The 20,591-nt window shown below is 45.8% G+C and overlaps 1 protein-coding gene across 1 annotated transcript in view; it reads right to left on the bottom strand.

Annotated features, from left to right (window-relative positions):
* Positions 1–4,166: 4,166 nt before the first annotated feature.
* The window catches only part of N4BP1 (NEDD4 binding protein 1), a 25,120-nt gene continuing 8,695 nt past the window's right edge, over positions 4,167–20,591 (bottom strand). Inside the window, exons 2-7 of the mRNA XM_008575885.1 lie at positions 18,345–18,475; positions 16,593–16,689; positions 13,925–14,032; positions 11,313–11,420; positions 8,795–9,213; positions 4,167–8,604 (exon numbers count right to left, since the gene is read on the bottom strand). Coding sequence (XP_008574107.1) covers positions 8,856–9,213; positions 11,313–11,420; positions 13,925–14,032; positions 16,593–16,689; positions 18,345–18,475 — 802 coding nt within the window. The 3' untranslated portion in view covers positions 4,167–8,604; positions 8,795–8,855. The remainder of the gene's footprint in view (positions 8,605–8,794; positions 9,214–11,312; positions 11,421–13,924; positions 14,033–16,592; positions 16,690–18,344; positions 18,476–20,591) is intronic.

The following is a 20,591-nucleotide window of genomic DNA, read 5'->3' as shown; positions in this document are numbered from 1 at the left end:
GTCCTCTCGGAGCCAGGGTTCTGGAAGGAAGGAACCAGGTGACTCTAGCAGTCACTCTCCACTGCCCCCACCTCTGCAGGTGAGTCATGCTGGTCCTCAACTCCAAAGTCCTTGGGCTGGGGGAGAAACCTGGAGGTTCAGACAGCTGGAAAACACCGTATCCTCTGCAGAGGCAGTGGAAAGGACAAACGTGGGAGTAAGATCTGGATTTGAGTCTTGCTTCACCTAATGGCTGATGTCGTGAGCAACCCAAGCCAGCCGGACTCTGTACACATGGTAAAATAGGAGTTCTCCATTTGGTCGCCTCCTCCTGCCCTACTCCATGGTGTGGCTAAACCCCCGGGCTCCAAGGCCCGTTAGTGCCTGTGGAGCAGTGACTGGGGTCTGCGGGGGTGTACGATGGGCAGTAGGAAGGTGCTGGCTTGGTGGAAAGAAGCCAGCATGCTCAACGGGTGCCAGTTGCTCCCCACCAGCTCCCCTCTTTCTCAGAAATTGTACCCAGATGTAGTTAGAGTCAGCTTCTGCTCGGCTGGGGGTTAGGGAGAAACAGCCAAGGCTGGAGCTAAGGGAGCAGGAGGCAGGTGGAAGGGCTCCTCTGGCTCCCCTGCCCCAAAACCACCATGGGTCAAATGAGGACTTGAGGGGCTTTTATTGGAACCACGTGCATTGCAAGAGGCACTGACGGGCCTTCGGGACTCAAAGGTGCTTTCTAATGGTGGGACAGCAGGATAGGGAAGGACTCTCCTGAGGGCCAGGCCCATTCCTTAGGATTCAGTCTCAGTAGCAACAACTCTTAGTGGGACGGTGGTTCTCAACCTTGAGGGCACATTGGGGTCAGGTGATGATTAACAGAAAATCCAGATGTCAGAGACTCTGATCTCGCAGGTCTGGGGTGTGGCCTGGGCCAAATATTCTAAAATCTCTTCCTCTGGGTGATCTCATGCCCAGCCAGGATCGAAGACCACTAGCTCTAAGGGCAGTATCATCCCTTCCACTGACAGATGAGGAAACTGAGGCCTTGAGAGGCTGAGTTACTTTCTCAAGGTCACATGGCAGCATCAGAGCAGGGCCCACACTCTCACCCTGGGGCTAGGTGAGGGTGGGACCTTCAGGAAAAGGGCTGTTCTAGCTGTTCTCTGCATCCCCCCAGCACCACCCCTGCACACAGTAGGTGGTCAAGGACAGGCGGTGGAGAAGAGGGGATGGAGGGATCCTGCAGGGGCTGGGAAAGCAGAGCACCCAGAGGGGATATGGGTGTTTGTGGCTCCAGCCCTAAGCAACATGTTACCAACTGGGCCTCGGTTCCCCAGCCGTAAAATGGGAATAAGCGTGGGTGCCCAGCCCTTCTCTGAGGGGAAGTGTGAGGTGCTGGGCCCTCTTGAGGGGGTGGCAAGGGGATAGGGACCTGCCAGTGTTGAGTGACATGCTGGTTAGGGGAAGTCATGTGAGCAGAACAGAGTCTGCTGCTCCCTGGGGTCAGCTGCAGGAGGCCCTCCCCTTCCTGCTGCCTTTTTTGGTGGCTGAAACCTTAGACTGATCCCGGAGCCAGACAGGCGGGCAGACAAGCGCATTCTTTTCAGGGGAGGCCCCCTCTTTCTCTCACTGGAAGTAGGGAGGGGGGCAGAGCAGGGCCTGCCCAGGCCTGACCTCAGACTGGATTTCAGGCTGTGGGGCTCAGCAGGGCTCCCTGGGGATCTGCAGGCGGTGGTAAGGAAAGCCCCAAAGGCTGCAGTCTGTGGTTTGGAGTCCTGTGACTCTTGGAGCAAAAGCCACCAAGTGGGAGGAGGTGGGAGGGAACTGATTCAAGAAGCCCCCTGGGCTTCCAGCTCCAGCACTGGCTATGGGTATTTCTGCACTGTTTCTGGACAAATCCCTGCTTGCCCAGCCTCAGTTTCCCTAGTGAATGCCCCAAGTCTTGGCATCACAGGTGTCAAAACAACTGGAACCTGAGCTGTGAAAAAGGCCGTTTTCAGTTTTCAGAAAACATCAAGGCCCATTTCACTGACCCGTGTCCCCTAAATCAAGTGAAAGGCGGGTGTGATGCACGCATGGGCTCACTCCTGACAGGGCAGAGCTGGTCAACTTTTTCCTTTTAAAAATGTGCTCTTGGGGCTGGCAGTTTCGTTCAATTGGTTTGAGTGTGGTGCTAACACCAAGGTCCAGGGTTCGATCCCTGTACTGGTCAGCTGCCAAAAATTAATAAATAAATGAATAAAAAAATGCACTTGGCATTCTCACAAAGGAACAGGGCTGGATATGGGTCTCGCTATACAGGAAAGTGGGAGGCAGCTTCCTTCCCCTGCCCAGCAGGCTGACAAACTTGACCCAGGTCTGTCGTGGGCCATCAATTCTTTTCACTGGTATGTGTGTGTGGGTGTTTGTGTGTGTGTGTGCGTGTGTGCGTGCGTGCACGTGCCCATCTTAGGTGCCATCTTGGCTGCCAAGTCACCTCTGGGGGAGCATTGCCTTTTGGGGAGATGGGATGGCCCATTGGAATTCAAATCCTGAATTCTGGACATTAACTTTGAGAACTCCAAGTTCCTCAGAATCTCTGTACCTATTTCCTGCTCTGTGAAATGGAGCCAGCAACAGCACCACCTCAGAGGGTTGCTGTGAGGAAGGAATGAGACAAAGCCACGCCTGCCACATACATGGTGAGGGCTCAGAGCTGGCCAATGGGATCAGCTTCCTCAGCATCCTGCAGGCAGGCAGTGGCTCTGGAACAACACCCTCTCTAGGCCACAGCGGGACTTCCTGTGGCCCTTTCGAGGCTCTGAGAAGGGTGCAGGCGCTAACCTAAGTGCCCTCATCCCAGTCCACACTCTCTTGGTGGCTGTCAGGGACAAAAGTGTATTCAGAACCTGGCAAATGGGGACTCTGAGCATTTGGAAATAAGATCTCTGAGCTCTAGGTGGTAGAGATGTGTGATGACTGTAAAGGAAGTGAACAGTGACATAAACTCCATGGGGCTGCCGATCAGAGCCGCACTAATAGTCACTGCATAGGCTGTGTCGGCACCGTCTGGGCATCTGATGGGTATTAACACTTACTCCTCACGTCACCCTTGAAGTAGGATGCACCATTTTATTATGTCTATTTTACAGCTGAGGAAACTGAAGGGTACAGCAACGTCAAACTGCAAATGAACAGGGCTGGTCTCTGCCCAACAAGGTACTGAGCAAAGAACTTCACATTAGAGAATTTAAGACAACCTCCAGAGGAAGCAGGAAGCAGAGAAGGAAAAGCAACGGTGGAACACAGCTGGCTTGAGGGTGGGGTGGAGCTCTCTTCTGTGGGCAGGAAGGGGTGGGTTTCAAGGCACTGAGAAATCGTCATACTATTTCCTGACTGTGGTGGACACTCCTGAAGTTCTGTCTGCACAAATCTTTGGGACTTTTCTAAACAGATGAACCTCTCTCATTCAACCTGCAAGTCTTCACTAAGGATAGTAACATGTTTCACTGAAGTCTCTTGATTTCAAGGGACGTAAATCCAACTTGAACTACTTAAGCAAAAAGGGAAGCATGTTAGAATCCTGGGGCATGGTGACACCTCAGGAAGGCTTCCCTGACAACAGGAACTCATGCCAACAGGAATCTCTCATGTTTCTGCTTCTTTACCATAGACCGGCTTCCCCCATGGCAGAAAATGGCCCTAACAGAGCCAGGCATGTCATCCCATAGTTCCCACCACCAGAGGTGTCCCTCCCTGGACCAGCCTGCCCAGGATGGTGTGTGGAGCCTTGAAGAGAGGGGAGAATGGAGTGAGTCAGGCGGACCTTCCCTGTTCCACCCCCAGGTCCACCAGAGCAGGGTAGGTGATTCCTGGCCTCTGAAAACCTGTATGCCACCAGGAATCTCTCATGTTTCTGCTTCTTTACCATAGACCAGCTTCCCCCATGGCAGAAAATGGCCCTAACAGAGCCAGGCATGTCATCCCATAGTTCCCACCATCAGAGGTGTCCCTCCCTGGACCAGCCTGCCCAGGATGGTGTGTGGAGCCTTGAAGAGAGGGGAGAATGGAGTGAGTCAGGCGGACCCTCCCTGTTCCACCCCCAGGTCCACCAGAGCAGGGTAGGTGATTCCTGGCCTCTGAAAACCTGCTTCCTAAAGGTCTTACGGGGTCTTGCTGCCAGATGCCGCAGACAAGAAGGGACTATCCTCCAGTTCACTTACGCAGACATTTATTGAGCACCTACCAAGTGCAAGGCACTGTGCTAGGTGCCATGGGAAATACAAAAAGTGAACACAGACGGTCCCTGCCCGCGAGGAGCTCACAGTCTAGAAACGGAGGTCAGACACAGTACACAATCAGCTGCGGCAACATCAGCCAGAGTGGCAAGTGCTGACAATGAGACACAAAATGCTGTGGGGTCACAGAACACCAGGGGCTGCTTCTGGTCAGCAGCACTGGGCAAGGGTACAAAGAGGACTCAGGGCTAGGCCTTTGCAGAATGAAGCCATTTGGGAGAAGGCCATTTCTAGCAGAGAGGAACACACACACAGACACAGGCCCGCAGGCAACCGAGGGCATCTGTGTGGCTGCAGTGAACATTTGGGTTGGGGCTGTACAAAGGGACAATCAAGTATGGCTGGGCGGCAGGCAGCCATGAATACTAGGCTCATGGGAGTGTGAGCTTGACACTCTAGTTAAATAGCCATTGAAGATCACTGATCAGGAAGAGGGGTGACTGGAAATGTGCTTCTGAAAGATAAATCTAGCAGCACTGTGGAGTCTGGAAGGGAGAGGGGAGAAGTGGCTGGCAGGTAAGGGACCAATGCTCAGAGGGAGGCTGTGAGAGCATGACTGGAGGGCGGTGGTGAGTGAAGGACAAGGGCAGAACAGGGGACCCCATGGACGGTGGGTAGTAAGGAGGGACAACAGATGTAGGCTGAGGGTCTGGGGAGTCTGAGGATTCCACAGGGCTTTCAGGTAGGATGGAAAAATCATTCCTGAAGGGCAGGGCTAGAGGTGGGATTAGAAGTCTCTGCAAAGAGGGGACAGTAGAGTTAGGACCCCTGCACGTGAGTCCAGTATCTCAAAATGTGGTCCATGGACCACCCACATGGGAATCATCCAGGGAGTGTGCTGAAGTTGCAGATTCCCAGGCTTTACTCCAGAGCTTCTGAACAGACATCTCTGGGGGATTAAAAATGCAATCATCTGCATTTTTAGCAAGAGTTGCCCTCCCCACCATGGGTCCTCTAGGTGGTCCAAAGTTTGACAACCACCTGTTGAGAAAGGGAAGGGTGTTAAGGAATATGCTTTAGGTAAAAGAAGGAAGAAGAATGAAGAAGGTCTGAAAGTGATGGAAACCTCAAAAAATAGGGAAAATAAAGTTAATGGTGTCACATGCTATGGTCATTGAGTTGCACACTACTATTAAGGATTGCGAAAAGACTTCTAAATTTGACAATCAGATAGTCCCCGATGACTTTTCTAGATGACTGTCACGTGGTGGGGTGGAAGCCAAGTTTGCAAACTGGGAAGTGAAGAGTGGGAAATTGAGGGAAAGTATTAGTTATAAAAAAACATAATTCGTAAGGGGAAATCAGGCTATTTACTTTCATCTAAAGGCTCTGAGATATGTGGACAATAATGCGGAGGTAAATAATGAAGAAATGGGGGTGAGTCAGAGTGCCTGACTGAACAAATCAGTCAGGAGATGAGAGGAGATGGGCTCCGGGGGACAGCGAAGGGAAAGACAGGTGAGGACGAGGAAGTGCTGATGAGAGGTGGAGGTGCGAAGACTCCAATGGAAGGCCACGTCTCGGCAGTGTGGGAGGCAGGCAGGATCTGCGGGGACGGTGGTGCCAAGGCCCACTGTCGGCAGGCCAGTGCCTGCAGTGACAGCCCTTGTGGGGGGAGGGGCTGGATACCTGGTGGGGGTAGAAGGAGGCTAAGAGCACTGTGGAGAGCATGGGTTTCTGTGTGTAGATCAGAGTCCTCCGCATTCCACAAGTGCCACAGCAAGCCTACATGAGCACACCATACGTCCTCATTACTGCCAAAGCTGCGTCAGGCCTGAGTACCTGGCAAACACAGCCAAGCCTGCCCAACAGTGCTGACCCATCATCCAGGATGGCTGAGATGCCTTCTAACTCTGTTTTCGTGACTGGCAGCCTATAGTCTCAAACACAGGCTACTCAACAGAAAGGTCAAACGAGTCTTTTTCTCTCCCAGAGGTGGAGGCCCGGGACCTAGGGAAGAAAGGACACCAGCAATCATTCAGCTCCCCAGCTACTTATTCTCTGACCCTGGACACACTCTGGGAATCAGACACCTCACCTGTTCAATGAGGGTGGCATCCTCTGCCCTGCCAGCTACTTCACAGCAATGCCATGAAACACAGGATGCAGAGCCATGACGCACAAAAGCCTGAAGGAGTTACAAGCCATGGAAGCATTACTGCCAACACTCCTAAGGTAGCAGCAGAGATACCTACTGCATGAGGTATCTATGAATACTTACTTAGCAGCAACACTGAGCCTAGTACTAGGAGGAGGCTGAGAACAGGTAAAGAGCCTTTTTTAATGGCGTGATAACTTGGGTTTTAAATGTTAAATTTAACCAAACTTGATGGATTTCAGGAAGAGTTGTGCATTGTTTCATGTTATAATTTATAAAGGTAAGTAATTAATGCTTTTCTGTACTCCTCCCACTTATTCTTCTGCATCCTTCACTCCCATACCCAGGAAAAAGGCAGGAGACAGGCAGTTTTCTCATAAACACTCCTGAGAACACAAAGGCTTACAGAACTCAAAGGTGAAGGGTCAAGCTGCTTCTAGAGCCTAGAAAACTTGTGATCCTCTCAGCCTAGCCAGCTCCACCTGGCATCATGGAGGCTCAGCCTAGGCAACCAGGGAGAGTCCCCTATGTCTCTTCTCTAAACCAGAGGAGAAATACTGAATTGGCAAGGCTGCTGGACTCGACCTTCAGTCACAAGGTCAGAGTTCCTGCAGGACAGCCCCAGTCCTGACACCTCTGCTTTTGAAAACAACCAGCTGTGAAGCCGAGGCACAGGGACAGTGATGAAAATCACCTTTCTGGCTTGCCTCAGTCTTGTCCTTCTACTTCCACAGCTGAGTGACTTGGCAACCTGCCCAAAACAAAAATGACAGCTGACAACCAATTCCACGTTAGAGTGCTTCATCCAGGCATCCAAAAGAAAACATGATTGAAGTACAAGTCTGGCCAACCGGAAGGCTCTGGACTCATCCCCCAAGGGATGTAGGGATCAAAGAAAACCAAGAGAAAACATGCCTGGCGGGAGCATCCTGGGATGTCATCCAGTCTCCTCACCATGAAGAACAAACCAGTATCAAGTCCTCAGGCACTACTTCTGGGAGGCTGGGAGAAGAGACATGATCCACAGGGCAGATAGGAAACTGACCGTGAGCAACCTGGGGAGAGCACAGGTATAAAATACAAAGCCCTTTGAAGGTTCGAACAGTAAAGATGTTAGGAATTACCCAGGAAAAGAACTTCATTGACACAGAATTTGGGCAACACTGAAAAAAGTCAATACCAAGATATCAACTCGGAGAAAGAAAAGGCTGTTTAGGAGGACACTAAAGAGATAAACACAGGAAAAATAAATACAGGGGTTCTGGGACCCCCACGGAGGCTACTAATGCTATATTTATCGGCTTGGGTCATTCTTGAGAATAGAAAACCGTTTTTTTGGCAAAGCTGTAGAAACTCTACATTGAGGCATATGCCATGGTTGTGGACACAGGATGGCCACAACAATGGGGCTGCTCGATGAACTTCCTCACACCTCATCATGGTCTTCAGAGGCGAAGATGTGGCTTCTAGAGTCAAGTCAGGTGAAGGGAGGCCCCAGCCTGGTGCGTATGTCAGAGCGCTGGCTGAGGAGTCTGGTCCCTGCCCAGCCATCCCACAGCTGTGGTTGTGGGCATGTCCAATGGTGAACCTCTGGGCCTCAGTTTGCTCTTTTGTAGGGTGGAAAGGGAACAAGTGTGGGACTACATGAACTCTGAAATTTCTTCTATCCCTGATAATTCTGAGTCTAACTTTGCCCTGGTCATTAACAATGGCTAGGCACAAGGTGCCATCTAGTGGCACTACTTGTCCACTCTCACAAATGGCTCCAACAAAAGACCCCACAGGAGCAAAACAACTCCTACGGACTCATAACTCCAGGGGTTGAGGGGAGAGGAGGCTGGAAGGGGTGAGCACTCTTCACGTTAGGGGATGTGACATATTCATCTCAAGAAAATATACTTTAAGAGGTTTTGCTTTCCTTAAGAAAGCAACCCTTTTTTATTTAGAAAGGCGAACCATATCCGTTTGTCAATATTTTCAGCTTTAAGGAAAATAGTTTAAAAAACATAAAAATGTAAGTACACTCAAGAGTAACTGCTATTAAACAGTTCTGAAAGGGCAGAAAATGTAGATTTTCCTTTTACAGAAAATGTTAAATCTGTAACAGCAGCATAATTTATATATAGAAAAAAGCTGGTTTTGAAAATCCAGATTTTTTTTTAATACACAAAACATGTTTTTGTTTTTTTTTTTTCTCTATACAACAGCGTTTACACTGTGAAGTAGGTTTCTCCACATTATGTTACTTCCCATCATCTACAGACAATAGCTTGAGTTTGATCAGTTGGCCCTGAGTAGCAGCATAATTTATATATAGAAAAAAGCTGGTTTTGAAAATCCAGATTTTTTTTTAATACACAAAACATGTTTTTGTTTTTTTTTTTCTCTATACAACAGCGTTTACACTGTGAAGTAGGTTTCTTCACATTATGTTACTTCCCATCATCTACAGACAATAGCTTGAGTTTGATCAGTTGGCCCTGAGCTCAAGCTTCTCAGCACGATCTTCAATCCAACACCATGGCAGACAGCGCGTTCAGGTCTTTCATGAACGGATGGGCCACCAAGATCTGGTCAATTTTCAGTCTTTGCTTTGAGTCAGGGAAGATCTTCAGAAGGGCTTCTCTCAGCTCGTTGGTTTCTGCAGAAGATCTCTGTGCTGGAATGGGCAGATTCTGCTGGATATTGGGAAGGTTTGGCAGGAGTGGGAAGTGGGGCTTCTGAGGAAGCCAGTGACTTGGAGGAGCTCCCTGAATCCGGGTCAGAGGCTGGTGGCTGGTGCTGGCTGCCTGGGTGCCAGGGACTCTGAAGCTGGGGTCAAACATGCCCACATTTGGCAGGGCATTGAGAAGGGGCTGCATATCTCTGCAAATGGAAGTGAGTCTTGATGAGTTGGGTAGTACGATAAATAAGAAACCCTTCTAACCCACTGCTGACCTTGAGGCTCAAGATGCTATTCCCTGGCTTCCAAAGGCAAGGTGCAAGACTACAGTAAAGGTGGTAATGACCGCTGCCTACTGGAGCCCGCGGGGATTCCAACAGTCCCATCTCTAGACTGGTCACAGCGGGGAATGAGAACTCCTCTTGAGCTGGAACCACCCTCCCATGTCTGCTGCTGGACTGACTCCCCCCAGCTGTGTGGCTCTAAACCAGGATGTGCCTGGGAGCTTTCAAAGGACAGGCATAACAGGGTCCTACTATTCTGAGGTTCTAACTCTGCACAGGGCCCTGGCTGAGAGGGATCAGAAGGACCCCCCCCCCAACTCTGGGCAGAGAGGCAGTCCCCACCACCTCATGGACTCACCTTCCCCACCAAAGTCTACGTGAGGTACTGGTACCCAAAACTTGTATGCACATAGGTGTGTGCAAGTATGCGTATAGGGAGGGCATCTGTGTCATTCAAAAGCCTCCCATCTGACTCTGGCTTGAAGCCGAGAAATGGGGCTGGCAGAAAAGTTTTCCCAACTTCAAAAGCTCAGCTAACTTCAAAAGTTAGTCTCTCTGTGAGGAAATGATTACTGACTTCTTAACCAAATTAGTTAACACCTTTGTAAAGAGCTATTGGGTGAGAGGAAAAAGGGCAGGTAGGACTGACCCTGTTATCGAGCTGCTCAAGGAGCAGGAGGAAACAGAATTCTCCTTTTGCTAAGTCTGACCCACAGGCCTGATGCCCACACACATGCCTTAAGTCCTAAGGCCCCAAAGAGGATTTCCAAGTTAAGATATGTGGAAGAAAAATGAGATGGACTGACATGCAGTAGGTGTTGACCAGGGAGCTGAAATCATGTTGGTCCCCTCTGCAGAAGATAGCTCTGTGTGAAGAAAACCCCACCACCACTCACTGCTGAATACAAATCTAGAATCCCCAAAGGCCCCTATTACAAGTGGAAAAGATCAGCTGAAAAGTTTCAATGCTGAGAGAGCTGTGTGACTTCTTTTCAGTTTAGACCCTTAAAACATCCCTATGCTGGGAAATATACAGAAGTGTAGCCTGTTTTAATTTTTGTGTGTGTGTGTGTGGCAGGCTGGTTCAGGGATCTGAACCCTTAACCTTGGTGTTACCAGCACCACTCTAACCAAGTGAGCTAACTGGCCAGCCCCATTTTAGTTAAAAGAAGAGAAAAGTTCTGTCACTGGGTTATATGATTTGTTAGTTAGGCACATAGGAAACCTGAGTTAACAAGTCTGTTAAATGAGCATTCTGAAAACAAAAACAATCACTAGCAATGCATCTTAAAAACAAATGAACAAATCCAAACTACAACAAAGAAAACCTAAACTATCAAATATATTTCAGATAAATATGAAATACTGGCTTCTCTATTCAGCGAAGGTAGAAAGTAACTGTCAGTTCCCCCAAGTAGTGATTCTTAAATAGTAAATAAATTAATATAAGCATAACATATTCAAAGCAATTGACTTTAGAAAATGAATATAAAAAGACATTAACAACACATACATAATGAACCTAAGTAGCATTTGCTAATAAGTAACCACCAGCTTGGAAAATCTTTGTTTTTTTAGACTCACAAAAATATTTGGCTCCCCATCTCCTAGTTGATTAAAACCAAAAGGACCACAATTGAAAATTTGGTATTTTGGGGGCCGGCCTGTGGCTCACTCGGGAGAGTGTGGTGCTGATAACACCAAGGCCCCGGGTTCGGATCCCATATAGGGATGGCCGGTTAACTCGCTGGCTGAGCGTGGTGCTGACAACACCAAGTCAAGGGTTAAGATCCCCTTACCGGTCATCTTTATAAAAAAAAAAAAAAAAAAAAAGAAAGAAAATTTGGTATTTTGGGGTGCATACTTGATTAGCGTCTACATACATTACACCAGCACTAAATCTAAGGCTTTTTAAAAAAAAAAATTAAATGCCATTTTTAGTCTTCAAAGACAGCACTTGCACAAAAGCACAAAGAACGTAAACTTTTAAATACAAGACAATCTGAAAAAGGAAATACCTAAGAAAGACTTCCTTCCGAAGAAATTCTTCTAATCGAGGTCCACTTCTTCCCAGAGGATCATCAGGAACCATAAATATGTCCCCCACAAATGTATACTGAAGCAATCTACAACATAGAGAATAATCACAATGCTGGAGAAAACACTGTCTTCACTTCTGCTGGAACTGAGAAGTACCTCAAAGTAGCTACCTAATTCCAAACCAATGGTCAGCCTATAAAGCAGCCTAAGACTGCTTAATTTGCTTGAAGAGGGAAAAATCCCACACGTGCCCACGTTAAACCATTTTAATATTTCTCTCCTTTGGACACAAATACAATAGTGTAAGAAATGTTTATCAGATGGCTCTCACATTTCTTATCAAGACTTTCAGATTTTTATCTAGGCATGGGAAGCAGCAGCTTCTCCTAATATGATGTTCAGTCTAACTTTGAAAAACAAGACTTAAAGACTGTCACCTTAGGACACAACAAATTCCTGAATGAAACTGTTAATAAATGTATCTATAGGCCCCACTGAAAATAACCTTTTTTAAAAGGAAAACAATATGACATAAGAAGAAAGAAAATCTGAGGTCAGTAGAGCATTATCAAGTTTGAATCCAGAAAATGCAAACAAACAAACAAGTCCACGTTCCCATATTTGTTGTCCAGATCTTGTGAATTCTGAAAGCAATGAGTTAATTTGAGAACTCAAGTCTTGACTGCATTTAAACCCTCCATGCATACACAGATGAGTGTCCAATAAATACCGACAATGAGCCTAGGGCAAAGATCCCACAGAAACATGCCCCAGAAGATTAATGGCTCATTTAACTGTTCCCAGAAGGTCAAAGACCGATTCTTTGTTTAGCTATCAACAAAAGCTTTTTAACAGCACATGGCTTCTGGGTCAGCCCGTGGCTCACTCGGGAGAGTGCGGTGCTGATAGATAACACCAAGGCCACGGTTCGGATCCCATACAGGGATGGCCGGTTAGCTCACTGGGTGAGCGTCGTGCTGAATAACACCAAGGCCACGGTTCGGATCCCATACAGGGATGGCCGGTTAGCTCACTGGGTGAGCGTCGTGCTGAATAACACCAAGGCCACGGTTCGGATCCCATACAGGGATGGCCGGTTAGCTCACTGGGTGAGCGTCGTGCTGAATAACACCAAGGCCACGGTTCGGATCCCATACAGGGATGGCCGGTTAGCTCACTGGGTGAGCGTCGTGCTGAATAACACCAAGGCCACGGTTCGGATCCCATACAGGGATGGCCGGTTAGCTCACTGGGTGAGCGTCGTGCTGAATAACACCAAGGCCACGGTTCGGATCCCATACAGGGATGGCCGGTTAGCTCACTGGGTGAGCGTCGTGCTGAATAACACCAAGGCCACGGTTCGGATCCCATACAGGGATGGCCGGTTAGCTCACTGGGTGAGCGTCGTGCTGAATAACACCAAGGCCACGGTTCGGATCCCATACAGGGATGGCCGGTTAGCTCACTGGGTGAGCGTCGTGCTGAATAACACCAAGGCCACGGTTCGGATCCCATACAGGGATGGCCGGTTAGCTCACTGGGTGAGCGTCGTGCTGAATAACACCAAGGCCACGGTTCGGATCCCATACAGGGATGGCCGGTTAGCTCACTGGGTGAGCGTCGTGCTGAATAACACCAAGGCCACGGTTCGGATCCCATACAGGGATGGCCGGTTAGCTCACTGGGTGAGCGTCGTGCTGAATAACACCAAGGCCACGGTTCGGATCCCATACAGGGATGGCCGGTTAGCTCACTGGGTGAGCGTCGTGCTGAATAACACCAAGGCCACGGTTCGGATCCCATACAGGGATGGCCGGTTAGCTCACTGGGTGAGCGTCGTGCTGACGAGTGAGCCACGGGCCGGCCCAGCATCAGATATTTAAAAGTAGCATTATTTTCCCTTGACCCTCAAGAAGTGAAAACCCAATCAGCATATTGCTTTTGGTCCTGTCCTCTTACTAGAATCACAGTGTTTCGGGGCTGGAATGTCAGCTGTCACGAAGTCCAACCTTCACTGCACAGCTGAGTGATGTAGGGAGGTCCAATGACCTGCCAAAGTCTCCCACGGCACCAGGGCAGGGCTAAATTGGGTGGGGGCCCTTTGTGCTCCCTCATAGTTAACTGCACCACAAAACTGGCTGGTGTTTCAAGCAAGCGAACGCTGATCTCTGAGAAGACAAAGCATGCCCACACACATCACTTGCTGGCCCTGTTTTTTTTTTTTTCCAAAAGAGGATCGGTAAGGGGATCTTAACCCTTGGCTTGGTGTTGTCAGCACCATGCTTAGCCAGTGAGTGAACCGACCATCCCTATATGGGATCCGAACCCATGGCCTTGTTGTTATCAGCACCGCACTCTCCCGAGTGAGCCACGGGCCGGCCCTCGCTGGCCCTGTTTTGTGCTGGGTCCTTCCACCTACCTAGAGAGGCCAACCACCCTGTAGACTGGGAGTATGGCACAGTCTTACTATACTGTGGTACCCTGTATTGCCTTCTGCAGGACCATTGTGCACATAAAATAAACAAAATGCAAACAAAAACAAACAATAACAAAAAACTTCTCTGAACAAAGATGAAGAAGAACATATTACCTTTTTGTGATAATTTCTCGCCAAGAAACTGACTCAGTCACAAATTCTCTGAAGTTATCATTGGTTACAATTATGCCACCAGTTTTGTCTGCTAAGTGTAGTAGAAACCTATGGTAATATAAGAGAGTTCAAGATAAACAAACAGGCATCCCTGGCTTAGAGAAGCCGTGTTATAACAAAATAAAAGGATTTCCTCATCACAGGAAAATCACCAAAGAATTTAACCAAGGCTGGGCAGTAGGAAAATTAAGCCCCAGTCAACTGAAGATCAATCTGAAATGGTGACTATCTCTGAAATTATTAGTGTCATCATAAAAGAAGAACTGTTTTTAATACAATTCAATTCTTTTTAAAGATGATCTTAGCTATATACATTTTCAATAAACAGTGGTAATAAGAATGCCTAAGGACCAGAGCAGAGCAGAGAATAAATTAGAGTTGACAAGCCTGTGAAACCACCATTCAGTTTTTAGTTGCTAAGTTATAGTATTTTGGGTCTAAGATTAGCTGCTTGTTACAGTCACAGTCAGCCTATCAAATTTTTTTTTTTTTCTAATTCACTGGTCCGTATTTGCTGCCCTGATTTAAGAAGAAATGTCTTGAACTGCCATTCATTTTAGCCCAAGTTATAGACTCACTTGATTGGCAGTTATTAAAGGATACATGATGAAAAGGGGCAAAAATTAAATAGTAAAAAAGAATTCTATTTCATTGCTGGAGATTATTCATGTTCAAACCCTCTTAATAAGAGAATCATGAGGATAAGATGAATTTTATTCCTTTAGTCAAGATGACCTCATTCGTCTAAGGCAATGTAGACAAAGATAATGAAATAATAAATTAAGAGAATCACTGGAATTAACAGTGCAAACAACTGTTTTTATCAGTAGTAGTAAGTACTCAAAGGGGATTTAAAAAAAACAAACCTCATTAAATTCAGAGGTGTTAGGATACTTTGGAAAGTAAATATGACTTAGTTCTTTGGACTTATTAGTAAACATTTTAAAAATTACTTCTTTTTTTTTTTTTTTTAAAAAGATGACCGGTAAGGGGATCTTAACCCTTGACTTGGTGTTGTCAGCACCACGCTCAGCCAGTGAGCGAACCGGCCATCCCTATGTGGGATCCGAACCCGGGGCCTTGGTGTTATCAGCACCACACTCTCCCGAGTGAGCCACGGGCTGGCCCCAAATTATTTCTGAATAGCATGAGTTGTAAGTGGTGATGTTTGCCCAGAGGTATTAATAAAAATAGGTAATAAGGCTGCTGAGTGTATGTACTAGGAATTAGGACATACCCTTATGTCCTATAATAACCCAGAGAGCCATAAAAATCAAGCAAAAGCTTAGTCTGCTTTAGTACATGGGTTCAAATTCTGCTGGTGTAAGAATGAAGCTGCAGTGTTAGGACCTGAAAGTTTTTCCTGAGCCCAGCAGCCCAGCGTGCCTTTTGACATGAGCACTCCAAGGTCTGAACCCTGTGTCAGAGGGCTGAGCAAGAAACCCTCCATGCCAGCCTCCCAGTACTTTTCATCTATCCCCTGGCCCCCACTTGCCGTCCTCTTTCAGCTCTTCCCACCCTATGTATCCATCTCTGACTTTTCCCATTAGATTTCGCCTCTCGAACTAGCCTGGTGCAGGGCAAGGAGTCTTCAATGAGAAGGCCCTTTTGGTGAATGAGCATCTCCTCTGGTCCTAAGTCCCCTTCCCTCTGCCAAGGCCTTCTTTTTATCTCTTAACCTTCTGACCACCACTCACTAGCTTGCGTCACAAGCTAGATACTTTGTTCAGTGGGGGGAGTGTTTTGGTGGAACACTGAGGTGAAAACACCAGGGGAGCTATAAGTGCTATAGGCCAGATGAAAATAAATAGGGTAAATGCAGAAGATAAAAGAACAAGTAGCCATCACTTAGGTTTCCAGATACTAGTAGACTTGCTACTACTGATTTTACACTACAAGGGGAGGATTTTAAAAGCTGGTCCTAATGCCACTGGTTAAGTTTGGGACCTTCTCTTATTCAGCAAAAGCAAAACTCGCCTCTATTACTTATTTGTGTGCCTTCTCTTCTAGATTGCAAACTCCTCAGGTCAGAAGGTGCACCTAAATCACGTGCTTCCCTGGAACCTAGCTTTGTGCGTTGGACTTGGTTAGTGCTCAGTAAAGTTTTTTAGAAAAAATTTTAAAACGTGTTGACTAAATCTTGATGTCACGGATGTTCTAGCACCTGCTTCCTGAGTGACATGCCAACCTAAGCTGAGATATCTTCTATTGTGTGGAGGAAAACTGAGAGCCCAGGCATTACAATGACAAAATAAGTCATTGGCCCAAAACAGAGGAAACAGACAATATTTGAAAACCATGTTCAAGGCTGCCACACTAAGAGAAGACATTACTTTTAGCATGCAACAATAAGACCACAACTAAATATGTGCTTTTACTTACAGATTCCTAGTCATGTTTTATTAAAAAACAAAACAAAACCTCTAACTTATTGGGTTCTTTTGTGATGTTCCTAAACCCATTCAGCAAAGACCATCAAGCATATAACATAAATGACCATAAATATTAAAATTCTCAACCCCCCGAGTCAAGTGAGTCCTTTATGAGTGTGAAGATTGTCTCTTTACCATCCCACTCCCATCTTAGAAAGGAAAACAGCCTTTCATACCTGTCATCATGAGAAGCAATTCTTTCTCCAAAGACCATCCGGGCAGGAGTTAAAGATAATATTCCAAGCTCCTGGAGCTGGGTTAAGAAGTGCTGTTCTGTTCATGGAATAAGTTGAATACACATTCAGAAAAAGGCTATCTTCCCAGATGTGTAAATCAATGAAAGTACACCCAAATGTTTCACTTGGAGAATAGTAGGAAACCTTTTTTCTACTGACTCAATTTTACTAACTCACTGGGAAGAAGAAGAAAAAAAAAAAAAAAAATCAAGCAAGACCCATATTAAGGCAAATGCAATGTATGAACTGACTTATAGCTATTTTTTAAACATAAAGAGGTTCAACTCATTTGCTTCTTAAATTAAGAAGAGTAAACCATAAGCCTATATTTAATGAATTCTACCATCAAGGACTTTCTCAGAGCCATATTGCAAGCAGTAGAAGCCAAAGAGAATGATGATAAGAGCTCCTGAGAGAGGGTGGGGGTGGGAGCAGGGAAGGGCCACGGGAGTAGAGGCCCGGGGAAGGACAAAATGCTTTGCCCCAATCCCAAGAAAGGCCTGCTTGGTTACTACTACAAGAGTCTGTCAAAACCTACCTCCAGTTGGCCTCCTATCCAGCTTCTCTTAGTTGTTTGTACAAATGATTACTGATTTTCATGGGAGTGGGTGGTGACAGAGGAGAATGGAGAACCAAAGTCACATTCTAGAAAACTAATAATGGGCAAAAGAAACTAAAAGCTCAGGGTCTGACAGTCCCACATCTGCATTCCCTACAACGGTACTAACCACTGACTTAAGCTGAAATGCCAAACACAGTGTTTTATTTTCCTAGCACTGCACAGTATATAAGAATTATAAGACTCTTCTTTCAGGGATCCAATTGCAAAAATAATTACAAAATGAGTGGATCTGCTTCATTCCTCCTGTACCTTGTTGGGACAATATGTTCTTCAAAAGAGAAGTTGGGAATATGTGGGAAATGTGTGGTTTTACCATTTCTACCTCACTAGTGACTAAGTTTCACTTCCTGTTTAAGGTGTTGGGCAAGTCCTCAACTCACCCTCCCTTCCTCCAATCTTCCTTTTATTTCAAGTTACTCTGATGAGTTAAGCTGCCTGGCACAGCCCTTTCACCTGTCTTCCTATCAAGATTTAAGTAAGACACAAACAACCTTAAATTTCTCTAGAACATTTCATGATTCATAGTAAGTTCAAATTGTGTGTGCCCGCAGGTCAGCCACAAAGTGCTACACGGTTATCAGAAATGATTTATATTAAGCTATTAAACAGAGTGTTAAAAAGACATTATACAAGGGCCCTTCAAAAAGTTTGTGGAAAAAGGAAACTAAAAGACAATACAAATCTTTCTATTAACTGTTTGAAGACCTCTCATAGTTGCAGGCACCAAATTTATCAAGTGACTATTTTCAAAAATACTACTAAACAGTTGGAAACCCAGCCTAATGAAAAGACATTTTACTTTTGAGAAAGTCAAAAGAAAACTTTTGTGAAATGTAATAAGCCCTAATATAACTTTGTGTATCAACAACTATGTTCACACCATTCCTGCAAGTATATCTTATGCTGTAACTCTCTTCAATTGATAGTTTACTAGGTGCAATGGATTTACAATTTTGTTTTTAAAGTTGCTGCCCATGGCATGTGTCGCTATTCTAAGTAGCAAGTATTGCAATTATAAGTCAACTCATTAAACACCTGATTAGAAATCTGGAAAAATCAGCTTGTCTCACCTGTAACATTAGGATCACGCCTTGTTCTCCACTGCGGGACAAATACGGTAATGTTTCTGTTGCCAAGCTTCCAAAAATACTCAACTGCAATTGCAATTCCACGACAAGAAAAGAACTTTTTCAGACCATGGCTATAAGAAAAAAATAAGTACAATTCATTTCAGTTTAAAGCACATTTATAGCAATATTAAGTTTCAACATAAAAAGGTAAAATCCATAAAAAACAAAAATAAGCACAAAATTTCCTTTTCTTTTACATTTTTTGGCTTTTAGTTGTATAGTTTGCTGCTCTGTAAAGCCAAGACAGAGCTCATGGTAGGATCTGAAACTCTTAACAGAGTCTTATGATTTCTCTTGTATTTTGTTTAGTTGACTTAATTGGGTTTGCTGTCGTGGCAGAAGGCAGTGAGCTTCACGGTAATATTTGTTTATTGCACTTTTATTATTTTTTTTAAAAGAGCATTCTATTGGGGGAAAAAAACACTATTTCTAAGTCCTGTCTGGTCATTGGCCTCCAGTTGACTTAATTGGGTTTGCTGTCGTGGCAGAAGGCAGTGAGCTTCACGGTAATATTTGTTTATTGCACTTTTATTATTTTTTTAAAAAGAGCATTCTATTGGGGGAAAAAAACACTATTTCTAAGTCCTGTCTGGTCATTGGCCTCTGAGAATCTTTCGTGAATTTTATTAAGAAATTTGTTGCTGAAGCAGAAACAGTTTAGTAGCTGTGATGATGCCTATTCCCTGTGCCTGCCTGTGATGAGGAAAAGTATAAAGGTGTGACATAGTTATGACCACCACAACGTCCAAGGTTGCTGCTGCCTCCAGAAGTCTTCATCCCTTTTCTGTGTGACTGCAAAACCTACGCAGTTTACAGCCTAAAGGAAACAAGTCAAGGGCAAGACTCAAACGAAACTAGCTGGGGGCCATGAAAGGTGATGTTGTTGAATGAAGCAGAAAGCAGAGAAAAAAGATAAATAAGAAACAGTATAGAACACGGGTTGACACACTTTTTCTGAAAGGACCATATAGTCTCTGTCACACCACTCAACTCTGCCATTATAGTGTGAAAGCAGCCACAGACAACTGTAAATGAATGAATGTGGCTGTGTTCCACATTTACAACAGATGGTGGCCTGGATTTGGCCCACAGTTTCTGACCCCTAGTATAAAAGATTTTAAAATGCTCCCCCGACCAAACTGATAACACATTTCAAAAGAAAGGGACAAAAACACTTAAATTAAATTTTATTCTCCAGCACTCAGATAAAATTGGAGGTCTTAAAAAAAGTGTTTTTTAAAAGTTTGGAATACTACAGGTGGTAATCTATCTGTCTACTCATAGGTATTAGAAAGAAAAAAAAGATCAAAATCTAATGACTGTGATGCTACAATTTATGTATGAGATTAGTAAAATCTATTGTCACTGTTTTAATGATCACCTAAACACCAAGGACAGTAAATTCTACATCTTCAGTCCTGTCTTCTCTCTGCATCTAGTGCCACACATCAAATTGCTTCGTGGATATTTATTTCACTTGAAAGTCCTACCACCTGAGGCATAATGCACCCCAAGTTAAACCTAGGCTCTCCTAATTCCAACCAATCCTGCAAACTCCAGTTAGACTGACCTTTAAATGTAGCCACAAGGCCTTTGATTACGCTCAGGGCCTTCAATGGCACTATTCTTCTACACACATCCTCTGCCTGGCTTCCAGGTCCCCTCCTCCTCTGACTGTCAGAAGAGATCTGGCAAAAGTGAACCTCCCACAACCATATATCACCACGCTCTTAGTCTTGGCCAAGTAGTCTTGCCATTTCCTTTTGCTGCTTTGAGTGCAATGCTCTTGCAACCTTCCCTTGCTCCTTCAAATGCCTTCGGAATTCAATTCCAGTCTCTCTTCCTCATGAAGCTGTCTTTAGACACAGGCCCTCACTCAGCCCCCCTTCCTTTCTCTGACTTCCTATCCTGTACTGCGTGCCAGAATCAGAGAGGAAATGGAATTTACATTCCTGTTAGAGATAAAAAGGAGACACTTAGAGACAGAGGAACCTGCCCTGTTGCACAGCCAGAGGGTAGATGAGCTGGATCAGACTCAGGCTTCCTCACTCCTGGCCACTGCTCTTTCCACTACCCCATAGTGGGGTTGTCACCCCAACTGCATCTACGTTTCTTGACATGCAACAAATATCCAATGTGGTGTGAGATTTGGAAGAGCTGCTTATAACTTCCTCTTTTTAGAGGCTA

This window comes from Galeopterus variegatus, unplaced genomic scaffold (genome assembly GCF_000696425.1).
Source record: "Galeopterus variegatus unplaced genomic scaffold, G_variegatus-3.0.2 Scaffold1251, whole genome shotgun sequence".
NCBI lineage: Eukaryota > Metazoa > Chordata > Mammalia > Dermoptera > Cynocephalidae > Galeopterus > Galeopterus variegatus.
Note: the sequence above shows the minus strand (reverse complement) of the source record. Positions and strands in the feature narration are given on the sequence as shown.